This window comes from Polypterus senegalus, chromosome 3, assembly GCF_016835505.1.
Source record: "Polypterus senegalus isolate Bchr_013 chromosome 3, ASM1683550v1, whole genome shotgun sequence".
Classification (NCBI taxonomy): Eukaryota; Metazoa; Chordata; class Cladistia; order Polypteriformes; family Polypteridae; genus Polypterus; species Polypterus senegalus.
Window position 1 is genome coordinate 148,257,989 of NC_053156.1, and position 20,237 is coordinate 148,278,225.

The 20,237-nt window shown below is 35.2% G+C and overlaps 1 protein-coding gene across 4 annotated transcripts in view; it reads right to left on the bottom strand.

The window, feature by feature from the left end:
* Nucleotides 1-20,237, bottom strand: part of col12a1b (collagen, type XII, alpha 1b) — a 171,379-nt gene that overhangs the window by 109,815 nt on the left and 41,327 nt on the right. For 3 of the 4 annotated variants that reach the window (XM_039748035.1, XM_039748034.1, XM_039748032.1), the window contains exons 14-17: nt 12,273-12,542; nt 3,994-4,260; nt 3,696-3,888; nt 2,872-2,996 (exon numbers count right to left, since the gene is read on the bottom strand). The exons of the other annotated variant lie outside the window; for it this stretch is intronic. In XM_039748035.1, coding sequence (XP_039603969.1) covers nt 2,872-2,996; nt 3,696-3,888; nt 3,994-4,260; nt 12,273-12,542 — 855 coding nt within the window. The remainder of the gene's footprint in view (nt 1-2,871; nt 2,997-3,695; nt 3,889-3,993; nt 4,261-12,272; nt 12,543-20,237) is intronic. 4 annotated transcript variants of the gene reach the window in all.

Here is a 20,237-nt window from a genome sequence, read left to right on the forward strand (position 1 = left end):
TGCCGAGCATGGACAGCCTGCTTTAAATCATCCCATAGATTTCCGATGATATTCAAGTCAGGGGACTGTGACGGCCATTCCAGAACATTGAACTTGTTCCTCTGCATGAATACCTTTGTAGTTTTCAAACTGTGTTTTGGGTCATTGTCTTGTTGGAATGTCCAACCCCTGCGTAACTTCAACTTTGTGACTGTTTCTTGAACATTATCCTGAAGAATATTTTGATATTGGCTTGAATTCATCTGACCCTTGACTTTAACAAGGACCCCAGTCCCTGAACTAGCCACATAGCCCCACAGCATGATGGAACCTTCACCAAATTTGACAGTAGGTAGCAGGTGAATGTGGTGTTCTTCTTCCACATGCACAGTGCATTTTGTTATGACCAAATAACTCAATTTTTGTCTCATCAGTCCAAAGCACTTTGTTCCAAAATGAATCTGGCTTGTATAAATGAGCATTTGCATACAACAAGCGACTCTGTTTGTGGTGTGAGTGCAGAAAGGGCTTCTTTCTCATCACCCTGCCATACAGATATTCTTTGTGCAAATTGTGCTGAATTGTAGAATGATGTACAGATACACCATCTGCAGCGAGATGTTCTTGCATGTCTTTGGAGGTGATCTGTGGGTTGTCTGTAACCATTCTCGCAATCCTGCGCATATGCCGCTCCTGTATTTTTCTTGGCCTGCCAGACCTGGATTTAACAGCAACTGTGCCTGTGGCCTTCCATTTCCTGATTGCATTCCTAACAGTTGAAACTGACAGTTTAAACCTATAAGATGGCTTTTTGTAGCCTTCCCCTAAACCATGATACTGAACAATCTTTGTTTTCAGATCTTTTGAGAGTTGCTTTGAGGATCCCATGCTGTCACTCTTCAGAGGAGAGTCAAAGGGATGCACCACTTGCAATTTACCACCTTAAATACCTTTTCTTATGATTGGACACACCTGTCTATGAAGTTCAAGGCTTAACGAGCTAAACCAACCAATTTGGTGTTGCAAGTAATCCGTATTGAGCAGTTACATGAATTCAAATCAGAAAAATTACAAGGGTGCCCAAATTTTTGCACAGCCAACTTTTCACATTTGATTTAATTTCATACAACTAAATACTGCTTCACTAAAAATCTTTGTTCGGAAAACACCCCGGTACTCAGATGTTCCTAGGAAATGAAAGACATACTACTGCTATCTTTTTTGTTGAAAGTAGAGTAAATTATTATGCAGGCTGAGAGGAGTTCCCAAACTTTTTTATATAACTGTAAGTAGAATGCATAAAAAAAAATCACAGTCATACAAATTGTGCAGACTGGGCTCAGGCATATGAATGAAAATTGCATAATATGATGTGAATTAAATAATTAACACAAGAAGAGGTATTTTTTGGTAATTATTAATTTAGTTAGAGGAAACCTCAACGTATACAAAAATGAAATTAAAGTATTTTAATATAGTATATTTATTTACATCTATATGCATTGATTCCTTTATTTATTAGTGACTAAACTATGTAATAGTTAAAATTTGCTTATAAGGAACTGATTTGTGCTTAGTAAAGTTTGTCTGCACCCATATCGTAGATTAAGGAACTGTAAAGTAAGTCTTAACGGGTGTAGTAGCCGCAGGTTTTTGTTCTGTCCAACTACTGAATTAAAAACCAATTCTTGATATTAAGGATTTTAATTCTGCCATGTCAGGTTATTCTTAAATCATAGATTTTTTTCCTTTCCAATGATATCATCCAAATGATTTGTATACTGAAGTAGATGAGTTCTTCGCAGTCCTTCAAGTTTTATTTCTTCAGTTTCCTTCCAAATAACTTTTCACACCAGATAGTTCACGATGAATGCACACAGGTGTAAATGGAAACAGGTTAGATGGAGAACTGCAGGTCCCTTTGTCATTAGCATGTTATTTCTAATAAGGAGTTATTAAAAAAGTAAATGCAATAGTGTTAAAATAAACTAAGCAATTACAGGTGGGGAATCTTAACAAGTGAGACAACTAAAATGAAGCATAAAAATGTTGCCTGAGCAGCGAGTGCTTCATCAACAATAATTCACTTCTGTTTGGAATAAAAACTTGCAGCTACTACAGCTCTCCAGAACTGATTTGGTTGACCCCTATACTAGTCTGTATCAAATTTAACTGAATGACTATATGATTCTAAATGATAAATACCATTAGGTAAAATTTGTTATCTAACCTTTTCTTTTGTATTTCAGTTCTTACCAAACTACAGTATACAATCAAGATGATCATAATGCTTTTATTAGAACATCAAAAGTGAGCTTTAAAAATTGCACATATTTCTATATATCTGTGTGTCTGTTTTAATGTACAAAATATAAAACTCATGCTGCACGTGCGTCCTCACCTAAATGAAGGTTTATGACCGTAGACAGGCACTGCTCGCTTCCATTTCATATTTCCTGAACTAAGGAACAGTTAATTCAAGGAAACAATCACATTTGAAAACAAGTGCGAAGAAGAGATAAAGTTAAAATACGACAAAATAAACCACTTTATGAATCTGGTAGACTCATAAGGTAAACAGAATGTAGAATGCAAGAGAAATTTTGAAAATTAGAGTAATTGGCTGCTTGTGCTGTTTAAAGAAAAATTGTTTTAAATGATGCCTCTATTCTGAACTGGCTGAGTTGTGATATATCTTGTTTATGCTTGCTTGTTTTTTATTCAGTATGAAAATTACTTCTATTATTAAAGAAAAAATATGGCTTCCAATAAAACCTCACAAAGAGCATAGCAGGTTCTGTTGTTCAAGCAAACTTGATCGCTCATAACTTTAAGGAAAAACCTGAAGCTTTAACGGTTAACAATGGAAGTCACGAAGCACACAGCAGTTACCTGACATTGTTACATGTGGTCCTTTTGGCTCATCAGAGAGTGTAGTTTTCTCTTCGCCAGCTAAAGGCATACTTTCTCCACCATCAAACATTCCAAATACGCTTACTGTATACTTTGTTCCAGCTCTGAAATAAAGCAGATCAAGTTTTTTCATACCTGGGATTGTTCTAACAGAAAAATGATATATTTGTCAAAATGCTTATTATATAAAAAGGAAGCAGACATTTAAATTTGATCTTACTGTGATAGTAATGAAAAATATATAAAACTGTGTATGTTGCCTACATGGATATCTTTAAGTCCTCCAATTCATCTCTTATTTTGGGTTAACTTTGACATAGGGTTAATTTCCTTTTAATACAATGAGTTAGGAAAATAAAAAAAATGTTAATTAGTGTGTAATTCATTTATCATAGTTTTTAAATAAGTGTTATTTTTTTAGTCTCTTTATTTTATCCAAAATAAGAGAGTATTCGCACAGACGTTACTGAAGAACAATAATAGTTTCCAAAAGTGTTATTAATCCTGAGACCTAAAGCAAGATCAACATTAAGTATCTAAAAAAAAAACTTTGGAGCAAACACTAGGGGTCACCTTCAAAATATAACATTAACGGGGTGCTTACTGATCAATTGTTTTCTTTGTACTAAAAATATAAGGATTTAAATCGGAGCTTTTATTTTTGCATTTCAAGTGCAGATATGAGCTGTCAACAAATGCTCTGTTCATTTTTAAGTGTTTCTAAATTCTTGTCATCACTAAACTTGTTCTGCTTGCCTGGTTATGGCTTGATCTGAGACTGATCAAAGTAAAATTGGACAAACCTGAGCTCTTCCAACACTACTGTGTTGTCATAAGGTCCAACAAGTAGTTCACCCAAATTGATATCCTCTCCAGCAGGGTGAAAAGTGACTTTATATCCCTTAACATCACCTGGTGCATGGTCCCAGGTTACCCTAAAGCTGGTTTTAGTTGGTTCAGATGTTTTGAGGTTTCTTGGTGCCTTAAATGGTGAAACTGTGTAAAAAAAAAAGAGAATATTAATTCATCACTTAAAATAATAGACAAGTGAAATTCTAAATTTCTAATAATTGTGGACTCTATTATCTACAGTCAACGTACGTGTAGTTCCAATTCCTTGCCTTGCTTTTCCTTCTCCTTTCTTGAAAATTGGATGTACTGTGATATCGTAAGAGGTTCTAGGCTGTAATTTCCTCAACACTGTAGATGTCATGGTTCCTGGAACTTTGGTGGCAATCTGTCGTCCTCCAGAAACAGGTCGGTAAGTGAGGCGGTAGTTAACAACTTCACGTGGCGCTGGCTGCCATGTCACTTTCATCGTTGTCTCGGTTTCATCAGACACTCTCAAAGATTTAGCGTTTGGTGATGCTAAAAACATATAATTCCATAAAAATAAAAAAAATTAATTTATTAGCATGTTTCAACATGATAAAAGTAAAACACTTTCAAAATATTTACATTATGTAAAAATCTGTAAACACATGAAGATGTAATTGAATGTGCCCTATGATTTACTGGCACCCTGCTCAGGCCTAGTTCTTGCCTTTTACCCAAGACAGGCTCTTGTTCCTGAAGTGGACTAAGTGTGATAAAAAAAGGATGGATGACTTTAGTAGTTGGACTTCATAGGTATTTCTTAAAATGTTTTTTAAATGTTGAACTTCCAGCAAAATCTGTTTTTGTACCATAATTTTTTTAGTAACATCTGAAAGATTTTACACACTAATAAAAAATATGCATATAAAGCTGGAAGATCAAAATTGGAATGTGTTCAACTTCAACATTCTGTTAAGCAAAATGTATAATAAGCCGCCAGATCCCCACTTTTATTCAGAGCAATCATTTCTTACTTTGGCCCCTTCATTGAATGTCCAAACTTGTCAGTCAAGCCTTTGATTAACAACAGATGAGCTTAGCTTGGATGTGGAAATGGTATTTTTTACAATGTGAAATTTTTGGCTATTTTAAACTTTTTTTTTTTTTTAATATTAATAAGTGCTTTCTCAAAAAAGGTTCTACTGTTACACTGTAAACAGCCATTATTTAAAGTGTATTACTTTGTTTTAAAAAGTTTTCTGAATTTTCACTAAAATATTACCATATGGCTCCTGTAGCATTTGTACAGAATGAATGATTTTTGGCCACCGTCATCTGAAATATTTTTTCAATGCAATTTGCACCCAACACTAGCTGAGGTTATGTATTGCATAGACGGAATAACTCACAGCACTTCTCAGTTGTCTCTGTTCCATATCTGGTGTTAATATGTGTGAGTAATAAAACAGATTTTCTTGTTTTCAGGCCAGATATTGTTTTTCTCTGGAGTACCTCAGGTAGCATTACATTACTGTCTATTTATTCCAGCTCACTGTATATTTCTCCAGCTGGTTGTATAAGTGATATATATTTCCAGTCTAAATGAAAGAACCTTTACATGAAAAGTTGAAATTCTAAGTGAATAGTTAATATGTATAGTAAGCCCTAAACATTAGCTAAAACTAAAACAACTGAGAATTTAAGACACACTGTAGGTACAAAACTGGATCAAACACAGGAGGCAAAGGGTTATTTTGAGAAGAACCTTTTCAAAATTAAAATGGTGTCCTTCAGGGATTAATGCTGGGGCCTGCTGCTTTTTTTAATATAAATAAACAATTTGGACAAGAATATAAGCTATAAGCTTGTTAAGTTCACAGACGGGACCAAGCTAGGTGGAAGGGCAGTTAATTTTGAATCAGCTATATTGTTAGAGAATATAGGGCTCAAGCAGATTTGTGGTAGATGAAATTGAACATAAGGAAATGTAAAGTATTACATGTAGGATGCAGAAAAGTTAGATCTGAATACAAAAAGGGCAGTCTGAAACTTGAAAGTACACTTTATGAGAATGACCTAATAATCATAGTGGACTCACCAATATCTACATCATGACAATGTACAGAAGAAGTGGTCAAGAAGACAAATAGAATGTTTGGTTTATATAATACAATGTGTGGAGTACAAGTCAAGGGAGATTATGCTTAAGCTATATAACATACTAGTGAGGCCTCACCTGGAGCACTGTGTAAAGGTTTGATCACAATAGTATAAAAAAGACATAGCAGCACTAGAGAAAGTCCAGAAGAGAGAAACTAGGCTGGTTCTGGGACTGAGAGGTATGAGCTAAAATGAGAGATTGAAGGTGTTGAACCATTTCAATTTAAGTATATTTAGATAAAGAGGTGACATGATTGAAATGTTTAAAATTATGAAGGGAATAAAGACAGTGGATCCCAGGTGCTATGTTAAAATAAATTTTTCGACAACAACTCAGAACATGGCTGGAAACTTGTTAACGATTTTGCACTAATGTATCTTGATAAAATCCACTAATTCCAACAGTACTGTGACCAAAAAACAAATTTTGTGGTACACTGCCACCAAAGCGACTGCAGAAATTAAGAGTGGAGAAAATAGCTGGCAGGAAACATAAGGACTCGACTACCAGAATTATGTCAATACACCTCATTTTCTTATTCTTAGAAAGACTATTGGGCTATCTGAGTATGATAACATTAATAAAAGAGTTGTCAGAGTGTAGGAACTGAAAATAAGATGTATTTACATAGAAAAAATATTATCTTTATGTGGTACATAGGAGTAAATGATGTGCTTTTGGAAGAACCATTTTGTTAAATTTTAAATTACTATGAATATACAAATTTAAATGCTATAAAACACTCCAGGTGTCCTCAATTATTCAAGTCATGTTACAATTTTTCAAAATTTAAGTTTTAGCATACCAGCAGGCAAATTAATTAGCTGCCTTTCTATTTTGTACTCTTGTGACTGAGGACCTTCATAGACATTTCTAGTGCACAGCAACAATAACCACTGGTGTTAGTGATGAAGAGTTTCAATCACTTTAGGTCTACTAAAGAAAATGTGTATTGTTTGTTGTTTTTTTAACAGCAATTATTTTTTTTAAGAAAAGGGTAGTTCATTAAAAGGCATGTCTCTTCACCAGCAAATAACATATTCAATAATTAATTTCAATTTCATTATAGGGTAACAGGTACCCAGCTCTATCATGAGAGAATAGAAAGTAAAGTACAAGCCCTAGCTTTAAAACTCACCACTCACCAAATAACCTAAGAAACACATCCTTCACCCATGCAAAAGTATGAAGATTGTACAAAATGCAAACAGACAGTGGCCAAGTTGAAAATTAATCCAGATCACTAAAGCTATAAGGCAAGGCCCTGAACAACTGCATCACTTCCTAAAGCTCTTATAAAAGATGAGTTTAGAATAAGGATATTACAGCACTGCAACCTCCCAACTAGGTTTGATTTCTTCTCCTGTCTGCATGAACCTTTGTTCTTGAGCAAACACTGTAATGGACAGGCAACCAACCCTGAACCAATTTCCAACTTACGGTCAATGCTACTTTAAATCCTTCTGATCCACAATTACACAAAACAATATTTTGAAAATATATTAAAGGATCCTAAAAAGAGTAATTTAAACGTCATCACACATCCACATGAGTGACTCAGGGAGAGTGCATGAGTGCCCTCCAATGGCCTCCTGTCCCAATGAGGATTGGTTCCTTCCAGGCACTTGTCACTGCCAGGATAAGCACTGGCTCACCATATCAGTGAATGAAATGATTTGTTTAAAACATTTAAGTTGCATGAATAATTGATTTTGGTTGGGAACATAGCTACTATACCTTTACAGTAAGTTCAGCACACCTCCATGAGGTAAAGCCCATATTAAACTTAGTGTTAAATAATTGCATGTTTGTGGCAAACATCTTTTAGAAGTAAACGACATCCTATTGCTACTAATCCTTAATGCAAAAGGAGAAAGTCACATGTGTATTATTTATGAATAAAAATATAATACTTAAAGATAAGGGGACAATTTAGTCTTTTCTCCACTTCCATAATAAGCAAATACAGTACTTTGGATGCTGTACATGGTAAAAGAAGCACTGTCAGGTAGAATGTTTTTTTTCAGGCTCATTAAATAAGTATTTGGGGATATATATATCCTTTGTAAATCACATATGCTATTGTCATATTTGGAAGTACATTTTCTCAAGGAAAAATCCTGAATGAAAATTAAGCCATTTAACTGCAATCTATTCACTTTCTCTCTCCATAGATAAGTATCAGTTATTCCCTAACATTATAATTCCATATCTTTGATGATAATCAGTTGATTGCTGAATTTGTGATGGTCAAAATGATTCTCAGAATAAGAATGCTAAAATGTAGCCTAATAGCCAACAGATTTTGTAAGTTATTAGGGGGTAGTGGGCAGTTCAAAAAGTCAAGGTTTTTCATGATTAACCAAGGGATCATATATCATTTAGAGTTTCAAATAGGACATTTTAAGTATGTAAATCAAGAGTTAGAATGTCTCTGATTTGTTACTTGAGGTCAAGTATTTTATATTTACATCAGTCTTTGCTGCACAATTTAGAAAACACAATTGTTCTGCTAATTATTTTATTTAGACGTACGCATACCAATATTTGGTATCACTTTAGTTTAAGTACTGCAGTAATGCATCTATTACTCACTTACTCTTATGTAACAAAGACATCTTCTGGTCCTCATAACACTTATAAAACATCAGTAAATGTGTTATTTATCTCTGTGCAGTGTGACATATTGACATGATGGTAAAATTACTTGTTAATATGAAGTATTCTCTGGTCTTATACTAAATATGTAATAACAAGACAAATGTGTCTCAGTTAAACCACTTCAGACCACTAGAAAATGAAGTTTTGTTAGTAGGTCACATTGCAGAGATGAAGAACCATTTTACTGATGCTTTAAGTGAGTTATGAAGACCCAAAGAAGTATTTATTAAAATCTTCTTACATAATAGTATGGATGCATTTTGCAGGAGCTAAAATAAAGTGTTACCAAAAATTTAATTTAACAATGTAGCTGTGTGATTTATGTTATACTAGTATACTATACTAACTTATACCTATTTATTGGAAGCTCATGTTTTTCTGAGTATTGTAGTGCAGTGCAGTGTAGTTTTAGTGTTGATTGTGTCATACAGTCATTTATTAATGTCAGGTGTACAATAATTATATTAACTTTACTTTGGCCTTTTTTCTACCTCACTACTGGAAGACACTGAGGAGGAAGGGATTGGCCACGCACTGAAGCTGAAAGTTTGCCTAGGGCGTCAACTTCCCTTGTGCCAATTCCATTTGTATATATCAAAGCAGGGCATTAGACTTCTTGATATTCACATTTTCCAACTGTAAAAATGTGCAGAGTTCAACTGGAAATGAACTGCAGGTTGCCGTTTGTGTTTGCTTCTGTTTTCCTGTTTCCATGTTTCAATAATTATGTTCAGTTCCTACATTATAAACAGTGGACTGTATGTCTGTGCTGCCAAGCACATCGTCATGTTGCATTACAGACATGATTTGTTCTCCTTTTCGCCTTTTAATCATAACTGCAGTGCATTTTATAAAATTCCAAGATGGCAAAAGGAAAAAATACTATTGATCTGTCAATTAATGAAGAAATGCACTAATAATATAGTATTATATATATAATATATTACCCAAGCATTCTGTACTTGTAAATCTAGCCTTTTCGCTTGCCAGCAAACACACAGATGGCTAATGCACAGTATCTAGAGGATATTTACACATCTTGTCATTTGAAAGGCATTGACGTTTCCACCCACTACTAGGCCTCTGGTATGTTTTAAAATACTAACTACACCCAAATCATCACACCATTTTTTGTTGTTTGTTTTCGTCTTCTCCTCACCTCAACAGGTAAAACATTCACTTTGAATAAAATACCTGACATTTGATTCATTTATTGCATGCTGGAGTACAGAGTTAGTAGACGTGCCCAGTTAAAATATATTGACACAGATGGACTACAAAAAATTGCACTTGTAAATTAACTGGGGATGTCATTCACTATAGAAGGACAGTATATATGGTAAAGTCTGTTTGTATGCTTGCAAATTTTGGAGAATTGCCCAGATTATAAAAATCTTTATTTGTTTACATCCAGATAATCTTCTGGGCTATTTTCATTCTGGAAAATATATTACTATTTAAGAACAATGCTGCCACTCGAGTCTAATTGTATACGTTTGCCAATGTGAGACTGAAATACAAAACTCTTAAACACTGAAAAATGTATATTTTCTTTGAATTAGTAACACTTTTGTGATTTTTACTAAACTTGTAAATTCAAGAACATAAGAAACACCTGGTATTGAGTGTGTTTCTTTCTTGTGCATTTTAAATTGTTTCTCAAAGACTGTAAGACAAAATACTGTGTACTGCTTGCACTAATACTGTTCACTGCTTCAGCATCTACTTTCAATACCTTTGTGAACTTTTTCTGGGTTCTCAAAAACCATAGTCTCTCTCAACTTCTAAGAGAGAAAATTCGAAGTTCACTAATTATGAACAGTGTTGACATGCCGCATGTTGATTAGCACATGCAAGAAAATATTTTAAAGTACTCTGTACATGTGACAACGATGACTGAACGATCACCTAGAAACTCAGAAGACAATTAAAAATGTGTAAATGGAATACCGTAAATATAAACGTATCATTACTGAAAAAGGTATTTGTAAATATGAAGAAATGATAGATGTCATCATCATATCACTTCAATTCAGTGCATGTTATTTTTGTGTGTTACTCTTAACCAAGTGCTCTAACAAAGGAAAGACTTTCATATGGGCAATGCTGTATTTCATTTATATACTTAGCATTAAATGAAATGTCAAAGATGCACATTAGAACTCCAATCGGTTTTTGAATTTGCTTGTTTTAAGAAAATTATTAATAAAGACTACATCTTTTATTAGAGATAAGATTAATACTGACCATGAACATCTAGCCAAAAAGTATACTTACATAAAGTACTCTTGGTTTCTCAGTGCCAGGCAGTGGTGGTTGCGCCAAGAATGGAGAGAAGCGGGTGTTTGGTGGAGATTCAGATTCGCTCGCCAGAAGCTAATATGAATATTACAGCCAAATATTTCACATTGATGTGCACTGTAGTCTACAAAATATGTTGCTGCCAAAACTGGAATCCTGGGATACCCCCAGCTGTCAATGAGGAATTTCTAATTTCATCTTTTTTGTAAAGTAGGATGACGCACACATGGAGGAATATTTCCTCTTGACCTCTAGTTTGCTGCAGTATGACTACACTAATAGTCAAATCAATGAAAAGGCATCATTGTTTTTGCTTAACCTCTAGAATAGAAGAATTTAAGAAAATATCTTCTATAAAATGTATAATAGAATGGGTACAATTCAAAATAAAAAGCAATTGTGCAGTATTTTTGCATTTCAGTGTTAATTTCCTTGGTATGCACTATGCATTTGAATTAATTTTTATTGAACTTTATTGGTGGTAGTAGAGTAGTTATCTCTAGGAGACTGGTTTTAGAGACTGTCTAGTCACTATGTGCGCGTTTCTCACTTGAATACTCGAGTGCTCCATTTAAAAAGGACATGATGCTAGGTAGATTGGCTATTCTTAATTTGAACAATGTGAGTAAATGCGCATGGGAGATGAACTAATGCCCATTTCTGCCTTGCGCACAATGCACGGGTAGTTTTAAGCAAGAATTGCTAAGACAAAACCTAACCCAGTGTGAGTTTTACTGTGAGCAGAGTAGAGTGACGCAACAACATTTGACTAATGGGGGAAATACAACAACGCTCATCTCCAGTGCGGCACTCAAAAGCATATTTCTTATGAATGTTATCCTATTGTAAAGTATTTGTTTATGAAGGTGTTGTTTCTTTTGTATACAGTAGATGTTCTTCCACTGTAAATGCTATTTAAGGATGATCAGGAGCCATTGGGTTTTATGACAGACAGTAATATATCATCTACCAGCCACAGGTGCAGATTATGAATGTTATTCTCTTTTCATTGAACTGCTTTCATAGTTTATAAAATAAAAACTCCTTTTTTTAAAGTCTGTTAGAGACTGAAGTGCATTTGTCTTTTATCTTGTCACTCCCTCATAAACGGTGTACTTTTCTCAGGTACGAACACGCAGGTAAGCTTTAAATAGCACAAGAAGAGGGTGGGTTGGTAACGTGCATGCTGCCAAAAATTTGTATGGCTTGAGGTGAAGTTGGGTGTGGTTCAGTAAGCTTACTGTATACAAATCCAGTATGTTGACTTTAGCCCCTGAAATTGTCAACATGCAAATTTCAAAATAAAAAAATAATCACAATTAATCTTGTCCATTAATATAAAAGATCTAATGCAGTACTCTACTGTACAGCACTCAGATGGTGTCCATTTCTGTTTTCATATTATAATTAAATAGCTTTTAGAAAGTGTATCTGAAAATACCTTCTGTGGTGTCTTCTCCAAAGAGTGGATCGCCTTCTCCGCTGCTGTATTCTGCGTAGACAGAGATCTTGTACTTGGTTTCTGGTGTCAGATTCTCCAATACTGTTTCTGTCAAATCACCAGCAATCCGCTTTTCACCAGCCTCATCATCAAAAAGAGATTTCCAGGCTACCCTGTAAGCAGTCACTCGTCCAGGTGCTGCTTTCCAGGAGGCTCCAATAGTTGTGCTTGTAATGTCTTTAGTGATCAAGTCTCTTGGAGAACCACGTTCTGTTGAAGAAAGGGGAATGTTAATTTGTATACAGTTGAGGAATTCAGAATCATCATGGAAAAAATATATTATCTATAGCTTCTACTTCTAATAAAGTTGTTAATCAGTATTAAGGATGTGAAGAATGGGATTCTTTCTCAGCTCTAATAGGCACAAGACATTATATAGTAAACTAGTTCATTACACAAAACCTTAATCATGCTAAGTGAATTTGAAGTTGCCAATCAATCTAATCTACACGTCCTTAGGAGACCACAAGTTAACCAGAATACCTGAAGAACCTGGGGAGAACATACTGTATAGACACTATTAAATAGTCAGTGACCAGAACTGTTAGGCATGATGGCAAACCAGTATTCCAATTATGTATTCCAATTATGTATAGATTAGGTTTGCTACCTGTTTAAGATAGTTTGACATCTAATTCATCAACATAGACCTCAACATATTCAACAATAATGTTTGCAGTGCACCATCTATTGGAACGTATTTCGTAATGCATGTTGCAATAAAATGCATTGCATTTTTCATTTCAACAGATGGTACGTCACAGACATTGCACTGCTTTTACAAATCCCATGCTAAATGGCATGCAAAAGAGACATAGCAACTGGATGGATGCACAGACACTTGTCCTTCTATTAAGGTCGATTTTGATGTCAGCTTGCATGATTATTTATGCACGTTTAAAAGTGATTGCATATTTAATAAGGTGTTTATTAGAAGCCAAGAATATTGCTAATAATGTTAAGAGTGAATACAGTACTTACATGAGCACTGCTGTAAAATTACTATAAACCAAAGTGTGGAAAACTCCCTTGATTAGCATGCAGATTTTTTTAGCCATGTATCTGTAGCATACTCATTTTCTCATGAAAACAGGGAAATAAAAATCCCAGAAATTACGATATTTGGGTCCTTTTAAGTGTAGACAAAGCAACTCAGTGACACCTCTGTCTTATAACTGTTAATGGTATTGTACTCAAATTCTTTTCTGAGTCATAGACTTATTAAAGAAGCCTAAATTTGAATTTATTCATTTTTTGACTAGTTAGGTTATGAATCAGTTCTGATTCCCCTTTACAAATATAAACAGCTTCCCATAGACTCAGTCATTCAACAGTTTTCCATCACGGAAGATAAATAATTATTAAAGCCTTATTTGTTAAGAATGCAGATGTTCAGCATTCTCTATGGAATACTCATGGAATTGCTAGCAAGTGAGAAACTGTACAGATGGAGAATAGTAAAATGGCTTGATTTCCAAGTATGAGATAGGCTGCCAACACATACGTACTCATGCAATTCTACTTTCACTGTGGTCCTTCAGCTCATATTACAATTGTACCAATACTGGGTTTAGTCAGTCGTTCAAAGCAGAAGAGTAATGAGTCATCATTCAGGAAAGATTCTGCTAAAACAACTGTTTTCTTTTCTAAGGTTATACTGCAATCCTGCTTCATAATCATTGTTGGAGCAATACAGAAATTTAATGCAACTGCACTAATTGAACAAAGAAAGGCACAGGACTGCTGACTTGAAAATGTAAACAAAATGGCTAATGAGTAGCCCTTATTCTCCTTATACCAATTCCCTTATCCTTTTAAATATTTATAAAGCATATTTTGGGATTTACTCAGAGCTAGTTAAAAATGCTCTGTTGCCAATACCAAACATAGTTTTGAAATGTCTGAAACTCTCTCATATAATGCTTCATACTTAAGGAAAATCTAATTTCTCATCATATCCCAATATCCCAATGTGTTAGGTTACTTAGCTATTCTAAATTGGTCTCATGTGCAGTAGTTGTGTACGTGAGAATGAACCCTATAATTAACTGACACCTTGAATTCACAATCCCAAAAAATATAATAACTTTTTAGTACTAAGATGTTGTACCGTGTTAGCCATTATGAATGTAGTGAGAAGTCAAGCAAAATGACACCTTTTATTGACTAACTAAAAAGATTACAATATGCAAGCTTTTGAGGCAACTCAGGCCCCTTCTTCAGGCAACATGCAATCAAGAAGTCAACCAATGTACATTTTCATTATAAAGTTATTTAGATATTATTTGCTACAGTATTCGTATTTCCATTTAATTAGGAGTATATTAAATGATAACACATTACAATTGCTATTGAGTTAAAATATTTATTTTATATTTGAAAATAATTACAATTTAATTAATATTACCCAAAAACAGCTTTTCTGCCTCTCAGCACTGTTACTCAAGACAATGGAGTCCATAGGTATTACGCTTTACATGTATACAGTACAGGGTGGGGCTCTGGGATGCATATCTAAGTATAATATTGCAGATCATATGCCTTCCAGGTATATTTGGTATTATTTATTCATTCAAAAACTATGCTTTGAAGTATCTAGGATAGTGCTTACATGGCTGTAGAATGTACATATCAGTGAGGTTTTATTAGACCTTTATAAAAGGTCAGGGAAGAGGGGGTGATTGCAAGGAGTACGGAAAAAAGTGGCCTGATATGAGGTGAGGTGTGGAGAAGGTGCTGGGATATATGAATCCCAAGTGTCTTTGGGACATCTATTTACTAGTTCCTGCAACACATATATACACAGTGAACAGTACTCGGGCATTGTATTTATAGCTTACTTCGCTCAAATCAGGGAAAGCCAAAATTTTATGAGGCAGCTACCTATAGTTTTTCAAATTTTAATTACCTATTTCTAATATGATAGTGAACTCTTCTTCTTTTCCTGAATGGATCAGACTGCCGTTCATTATTCACCATTTTAAGCTTTTTTAAGTGAGTGTATTTGTGTTATTTTATTATATTTACTTAACACCCATGCATCCTTGTTTTCATTTGGAATAGTGTAATGGCACAGTGGTTAGAATTGTTGCCTTATAGATGTTGAATTCTGGGTTCAAGTCCTATACTCTTCATTTGTACATTGTCATTGTGCCTTTTGTTTTTTCTGGGTATTCTGGTTTCCTCCTCACCTGAAAATGTGCATGCTAGGTAATCTGGATTTAAACTGGCCTGATATGAACTGGGCTGAGTGGTAGATCTGAGGTTAGAGATTTGTGCCAGAAGCGGCTCTACTCTGTTGGGCCCTTAACGTGCAATTGCTTCATCCTTGGTATGACGTTAATCTGCAAGCAGGTCCTCCCACTTACACGGACACTTGGGGTTTGGTGACAGGATTGGCACTCCAGCTGCCGTAAAAAAAAACCTCATACTGTTCCAGTGTGGTGCTGAGGTGTCACCTACTGCACTCGGATCCCAATTATTGTGTGGTGGGTATGGCAACGAGATGTCAGCACATGCTCCCAACCTCTGATATGAAAGATTACATCCTTCATTTTGATGTGCACTACTGGGATAGTCTTTAACTATGTGCAACCTTCAAATGGAAAATGAATGAAAAAAAAATAAGTGAATGTTATTATAATCACAAAACAGAAGAAGTGTCAACCAACAGGAACAAGTGGAAGGCAGAAATGGGCTGTGAATAAACTGCAGTTACATTTATTAATTTCTTGAAACTTTCAAGTGAAATGCACTAAGGGAAAGTTATTTTCCATCGTCATATTACAACTTCTTCTTCAATAATGGCCTTTTTCCTGAGGCTAAATTACTTTGTAATTGCAATCTCAGGACACATGCTATACATCTTAAAGGTACCAAGAAAGAAAACTAAATCCAGCTATTTGTGCTTGCGGCATGTGGAATAACTAATTAGGCTATGAATCACTGGAGAACTGTTACACATAAAGAATTGTGCAGAGCCTCAGTGCCAAACTCTCTTTATCCAGACTCATTTATGCTGCCAATTCTCCAACTTCCGCCACTGAGTGACACTAGGAATAAGGCACACATTAATGAGTTCAGCAGGCACAAACATGCTTTCATCATTCTTTTCTGGCTTAGGGTTCCTGCATATCTGTATCCATATCTTATTTTTGGAGAAGATTATAAGTAAATAGATGCCATCTTCACCAAAACATACACATATAAAGAAAGAAATAAGTGCTGCAGTATATTTTTCAATGGCATAATATATAGACAAAGATGATGCAGTGATGTAGTGGTTATCACTGCTGTCTCACAGCTCCTGGACCTGAATCTCAGGCTTCTACACAGTCTATATGGAGTCTGCGTGGATCTTCTTTCATAGTCTCCTTTTCCTTCCATATTAGAAAGACATTTAACGTATGTTAGGTTGATATGCGAGTCTAAACTGTCCCAGCATACGTGTGAATATCTGTGTGACTGGGTCATTCTATATGAATATCTGTGTGACTGGGTCATGCTATAGACTAGGCCCTGTCTAAGGCAGTTTTATAATGAATGCTATTGTGATAAACACCTGTACCCAGAATTCCTGAACTGGACAAGTGGATTAGGAATTGCTGACATAATATATGTAAACACATTCATATAGCCCTAAAGATCTCGACCAACGAGAACAACCATAGTATTGCTCAAGCCCCGGCTTCTCTCCCTCCTCTTCTGGACCAGCCAGTACTTAAACAGCACAAAACCAAGAAATCACCATCATTTGATAACCAGCAAAGGAATAGGACACTCCTGTATTGAGACAAATTACTATACCAGCATAAAGATTGACAATAGACAGGTCAGCCTATGGCACCCCAGTTCTTTTTGTCATTTTCTTTGCAGTCTTATAATATATATACATTCAACATTAAAACCACCACTGAAAGTGTCCAGTGGTATCTAGGACCAAGATGTTAGCACCAGATTCTTTGAGTCTTTTAAGTTGCAAGGTAGGGACCCCTTAAATCAGACTTGTTTTTCGAGCACATCCCACTGATGTGTGATTGGATTGAGATCTGGGGAATTTGAAGACTAATTCAACACCTTGAACTATTTGTCATTTTCCTCAAAGCATTCCTCAACAAGTTTTGAAGTAGGGTAGGGTAGGGTGCATTATCCTGTTGATAGAGGCCACTGTCATCATTGAAGACAGTTGCCATGGATGGGTGTACGTTGTCTGTAACAATCTTTAAGTAGGTGATATATGTCAAAATAACATTTACATGAATACCTGGACCCAAATTTTCCCATAGTGCATCCTGTTACCTTGTCTTCCCCAGGTAAACAATGAATACCCACACCACCGTCAACACGATCTAAAAGAAAACATGATTCATCAGACCCAGCCATGTTCTTCTGTTGCATGGTCCAGTTCTGGTGCTCATGTGCCCTCTGTAGGCACTTTCAGCAGTGGACAGGGGTCAGCATGGGCAGTCTGACTGATCTGCACTTATGCAGATGCATTCACTGCAAGCTGTGATGCACTTTGTGTTTTGATACCTTTCTCTCATGGTCAACGTTACTTTTTATCAATTTGTGCTAATGGAGCTCTTCTGTGGGTTTGGACCAGATGGGATAGCTTTTGCTCACCCCACACATCAATGAGCCTTGGGTGTCCATGTCCCTGTCATTGGTTGACCAGTTGTTCTACCTTGGACCATTTTTGGTAGGTACTAACCACTGCATATTGGGAACACCCCACAAGGCCTTTGATTTTGGAGATGCTCTGGTCTAATTGTCTTGCCATTCCTTGTCAAAGTCACTGAGATCCTTATGCTTGTCCTAACATGTCACCTTCAAGAGCTGACTGTTCACTTGCTGCCTAATATATCCCATGCCCTGATAAATGCCATTTTAATGAGATGATCAATGTTATTCACTTCACTTGTCAGTGGTTTTAATGTTGTGGCTGATCAGGGTATGTAGTATAGAAATATTTCATTTGTTAGTTGCCAGAAAATACTGTATATATTCTTGTTTTTAAAAGTCAAAATATGCATATAATAGTTTTTACTTTCTTGATTATGTCCAGTGTTTTTCAGAAATATTAGTGTTTGTGAGGCCTTACTTTATGTTCAGCATTACTATTAATTAATTAATAGCAACTTCAGAAAAACTGCAGAACACTTCCTGGTTAATGCAAGTAATAACATAAGGTAATTAACTTAAGGCAGAAAGGAAACAGCACTCTAAGTGGGCAACAACACCCTAACAGGGCACAGATAAATCTGATCTGAAACACAAACTCATACAAAGACATCTTAGACTTTCATTATGAAAATGACCAGATGGCAATATACAAGAATAATTCAGACATTGTATTCACCACAGTAAGCAAGTATATAAGTAGTCCAAACAGTTAATGTGATTCTAAGTACATGGCCTTAGAGTATAAAGAAAATGGGTTGTTACACTTCAATAGAAGGCTTTAATCAAAGTTAGATCTGTAACCAATTAGGAAGTGCTCATAAACTGAAGTGCATCTCTGATAGAACTGCAGTAGTCATTTAGATCATTCAGTAATGCATCTTTAGTCTTCTCAGACTGTAGAACATTTCTAAATATGTATGTATTTCTGTATGTGCTGCTATAACAAAAAATGTATTTCTTAAAATAAATAAGAAAGAAAAAACTCTCACATTGAGACATGTGTTTAGTTTTATGGATTAGTTACCAAGCTGTGTCTGGTTTAAATGCTGTGTCTTTCCAAGCACTAAGCCAAAAATAATCTATCAAACATAATACTCCTTATAAATACCATTCCAAGCTTGGCTTGATTCTGATTTCCTTAATTTTATTACACATATGCATATAGTTGAGCACATACTTAGCCACTGAAAGAGATTTCAGTTTATGATATGGAGAGATCTTTGCTGTGTACTAAAAGTTAATTCTTTGCAAACATTCAGCCTTTGAGATACACAGACATGTACATATATTACTAAGTGCAGCCCCAGACTTATTAAAAGAGGATTCTTGATCCATGAGTGGTAGATTATTCATTGAGATTGTTGTGAGGGGAGTAAACTCTGTAATGGGATAGATAGATAGATAGATAGATAGATAGATAGATAGATAGATAGATAGATAGATAGATAGATAGATAGATAGATAGATAGATAGATAGATAGATAGATAGATAGATAGATAGATAGATACCACTTTATTTGCCCCTGGGGGGAAATTTGGCATTTTACAGAAGCTAAATAAATAAATATATTATATTGTATTATATTATATTATATTATATTATAACAGGACAGGGAATGTGTCTAATTGATCCAGTAAGGGGTGCAACAGTTTTAGACTCCACACCTGCAGGCAAATGGGACCATGGGTGCCTAAGATTGGATGTGGCAAGAAAAATTTAGTTATCACAACTGCAGTGAAGACTAGAATAATCAGATACAAGCAGTGACTGATGAACTACACATAATTTTGATGACCTATAGTCATGTCACAAGTTTCGGTCTTTTAATGTTGCAATGCTTCTGCTCAGCCTGTGTTACCAGAACTTGGATTTGGAAAACAAGTTGGAGAAGTTATCCATCCCAAAGATGAAAAGCAACCAGTAGATGATGCATTCTTGAGAAAGGCTACTTGTGGTTAAACCAAGTCATCAAGAAGAAATTGAACATTTTCATCAGATATTCAGGAAAAAGTGCTAAGTGCTTATTTTAATTCAATTTTCCTTCCTTTACATGAACCATTCACTGATGCTCATAAGAAAATATGAGGAAAATTTTAAAACTATGTGGTTTCACTCTGGGTTATCTAGATATGCATTGTGTTTGAGAATACTACATCATTCATCCATTTTTAATAATGATTTACATTTAAATATCATGTCAGACAGATCAGAATCCTTAATGA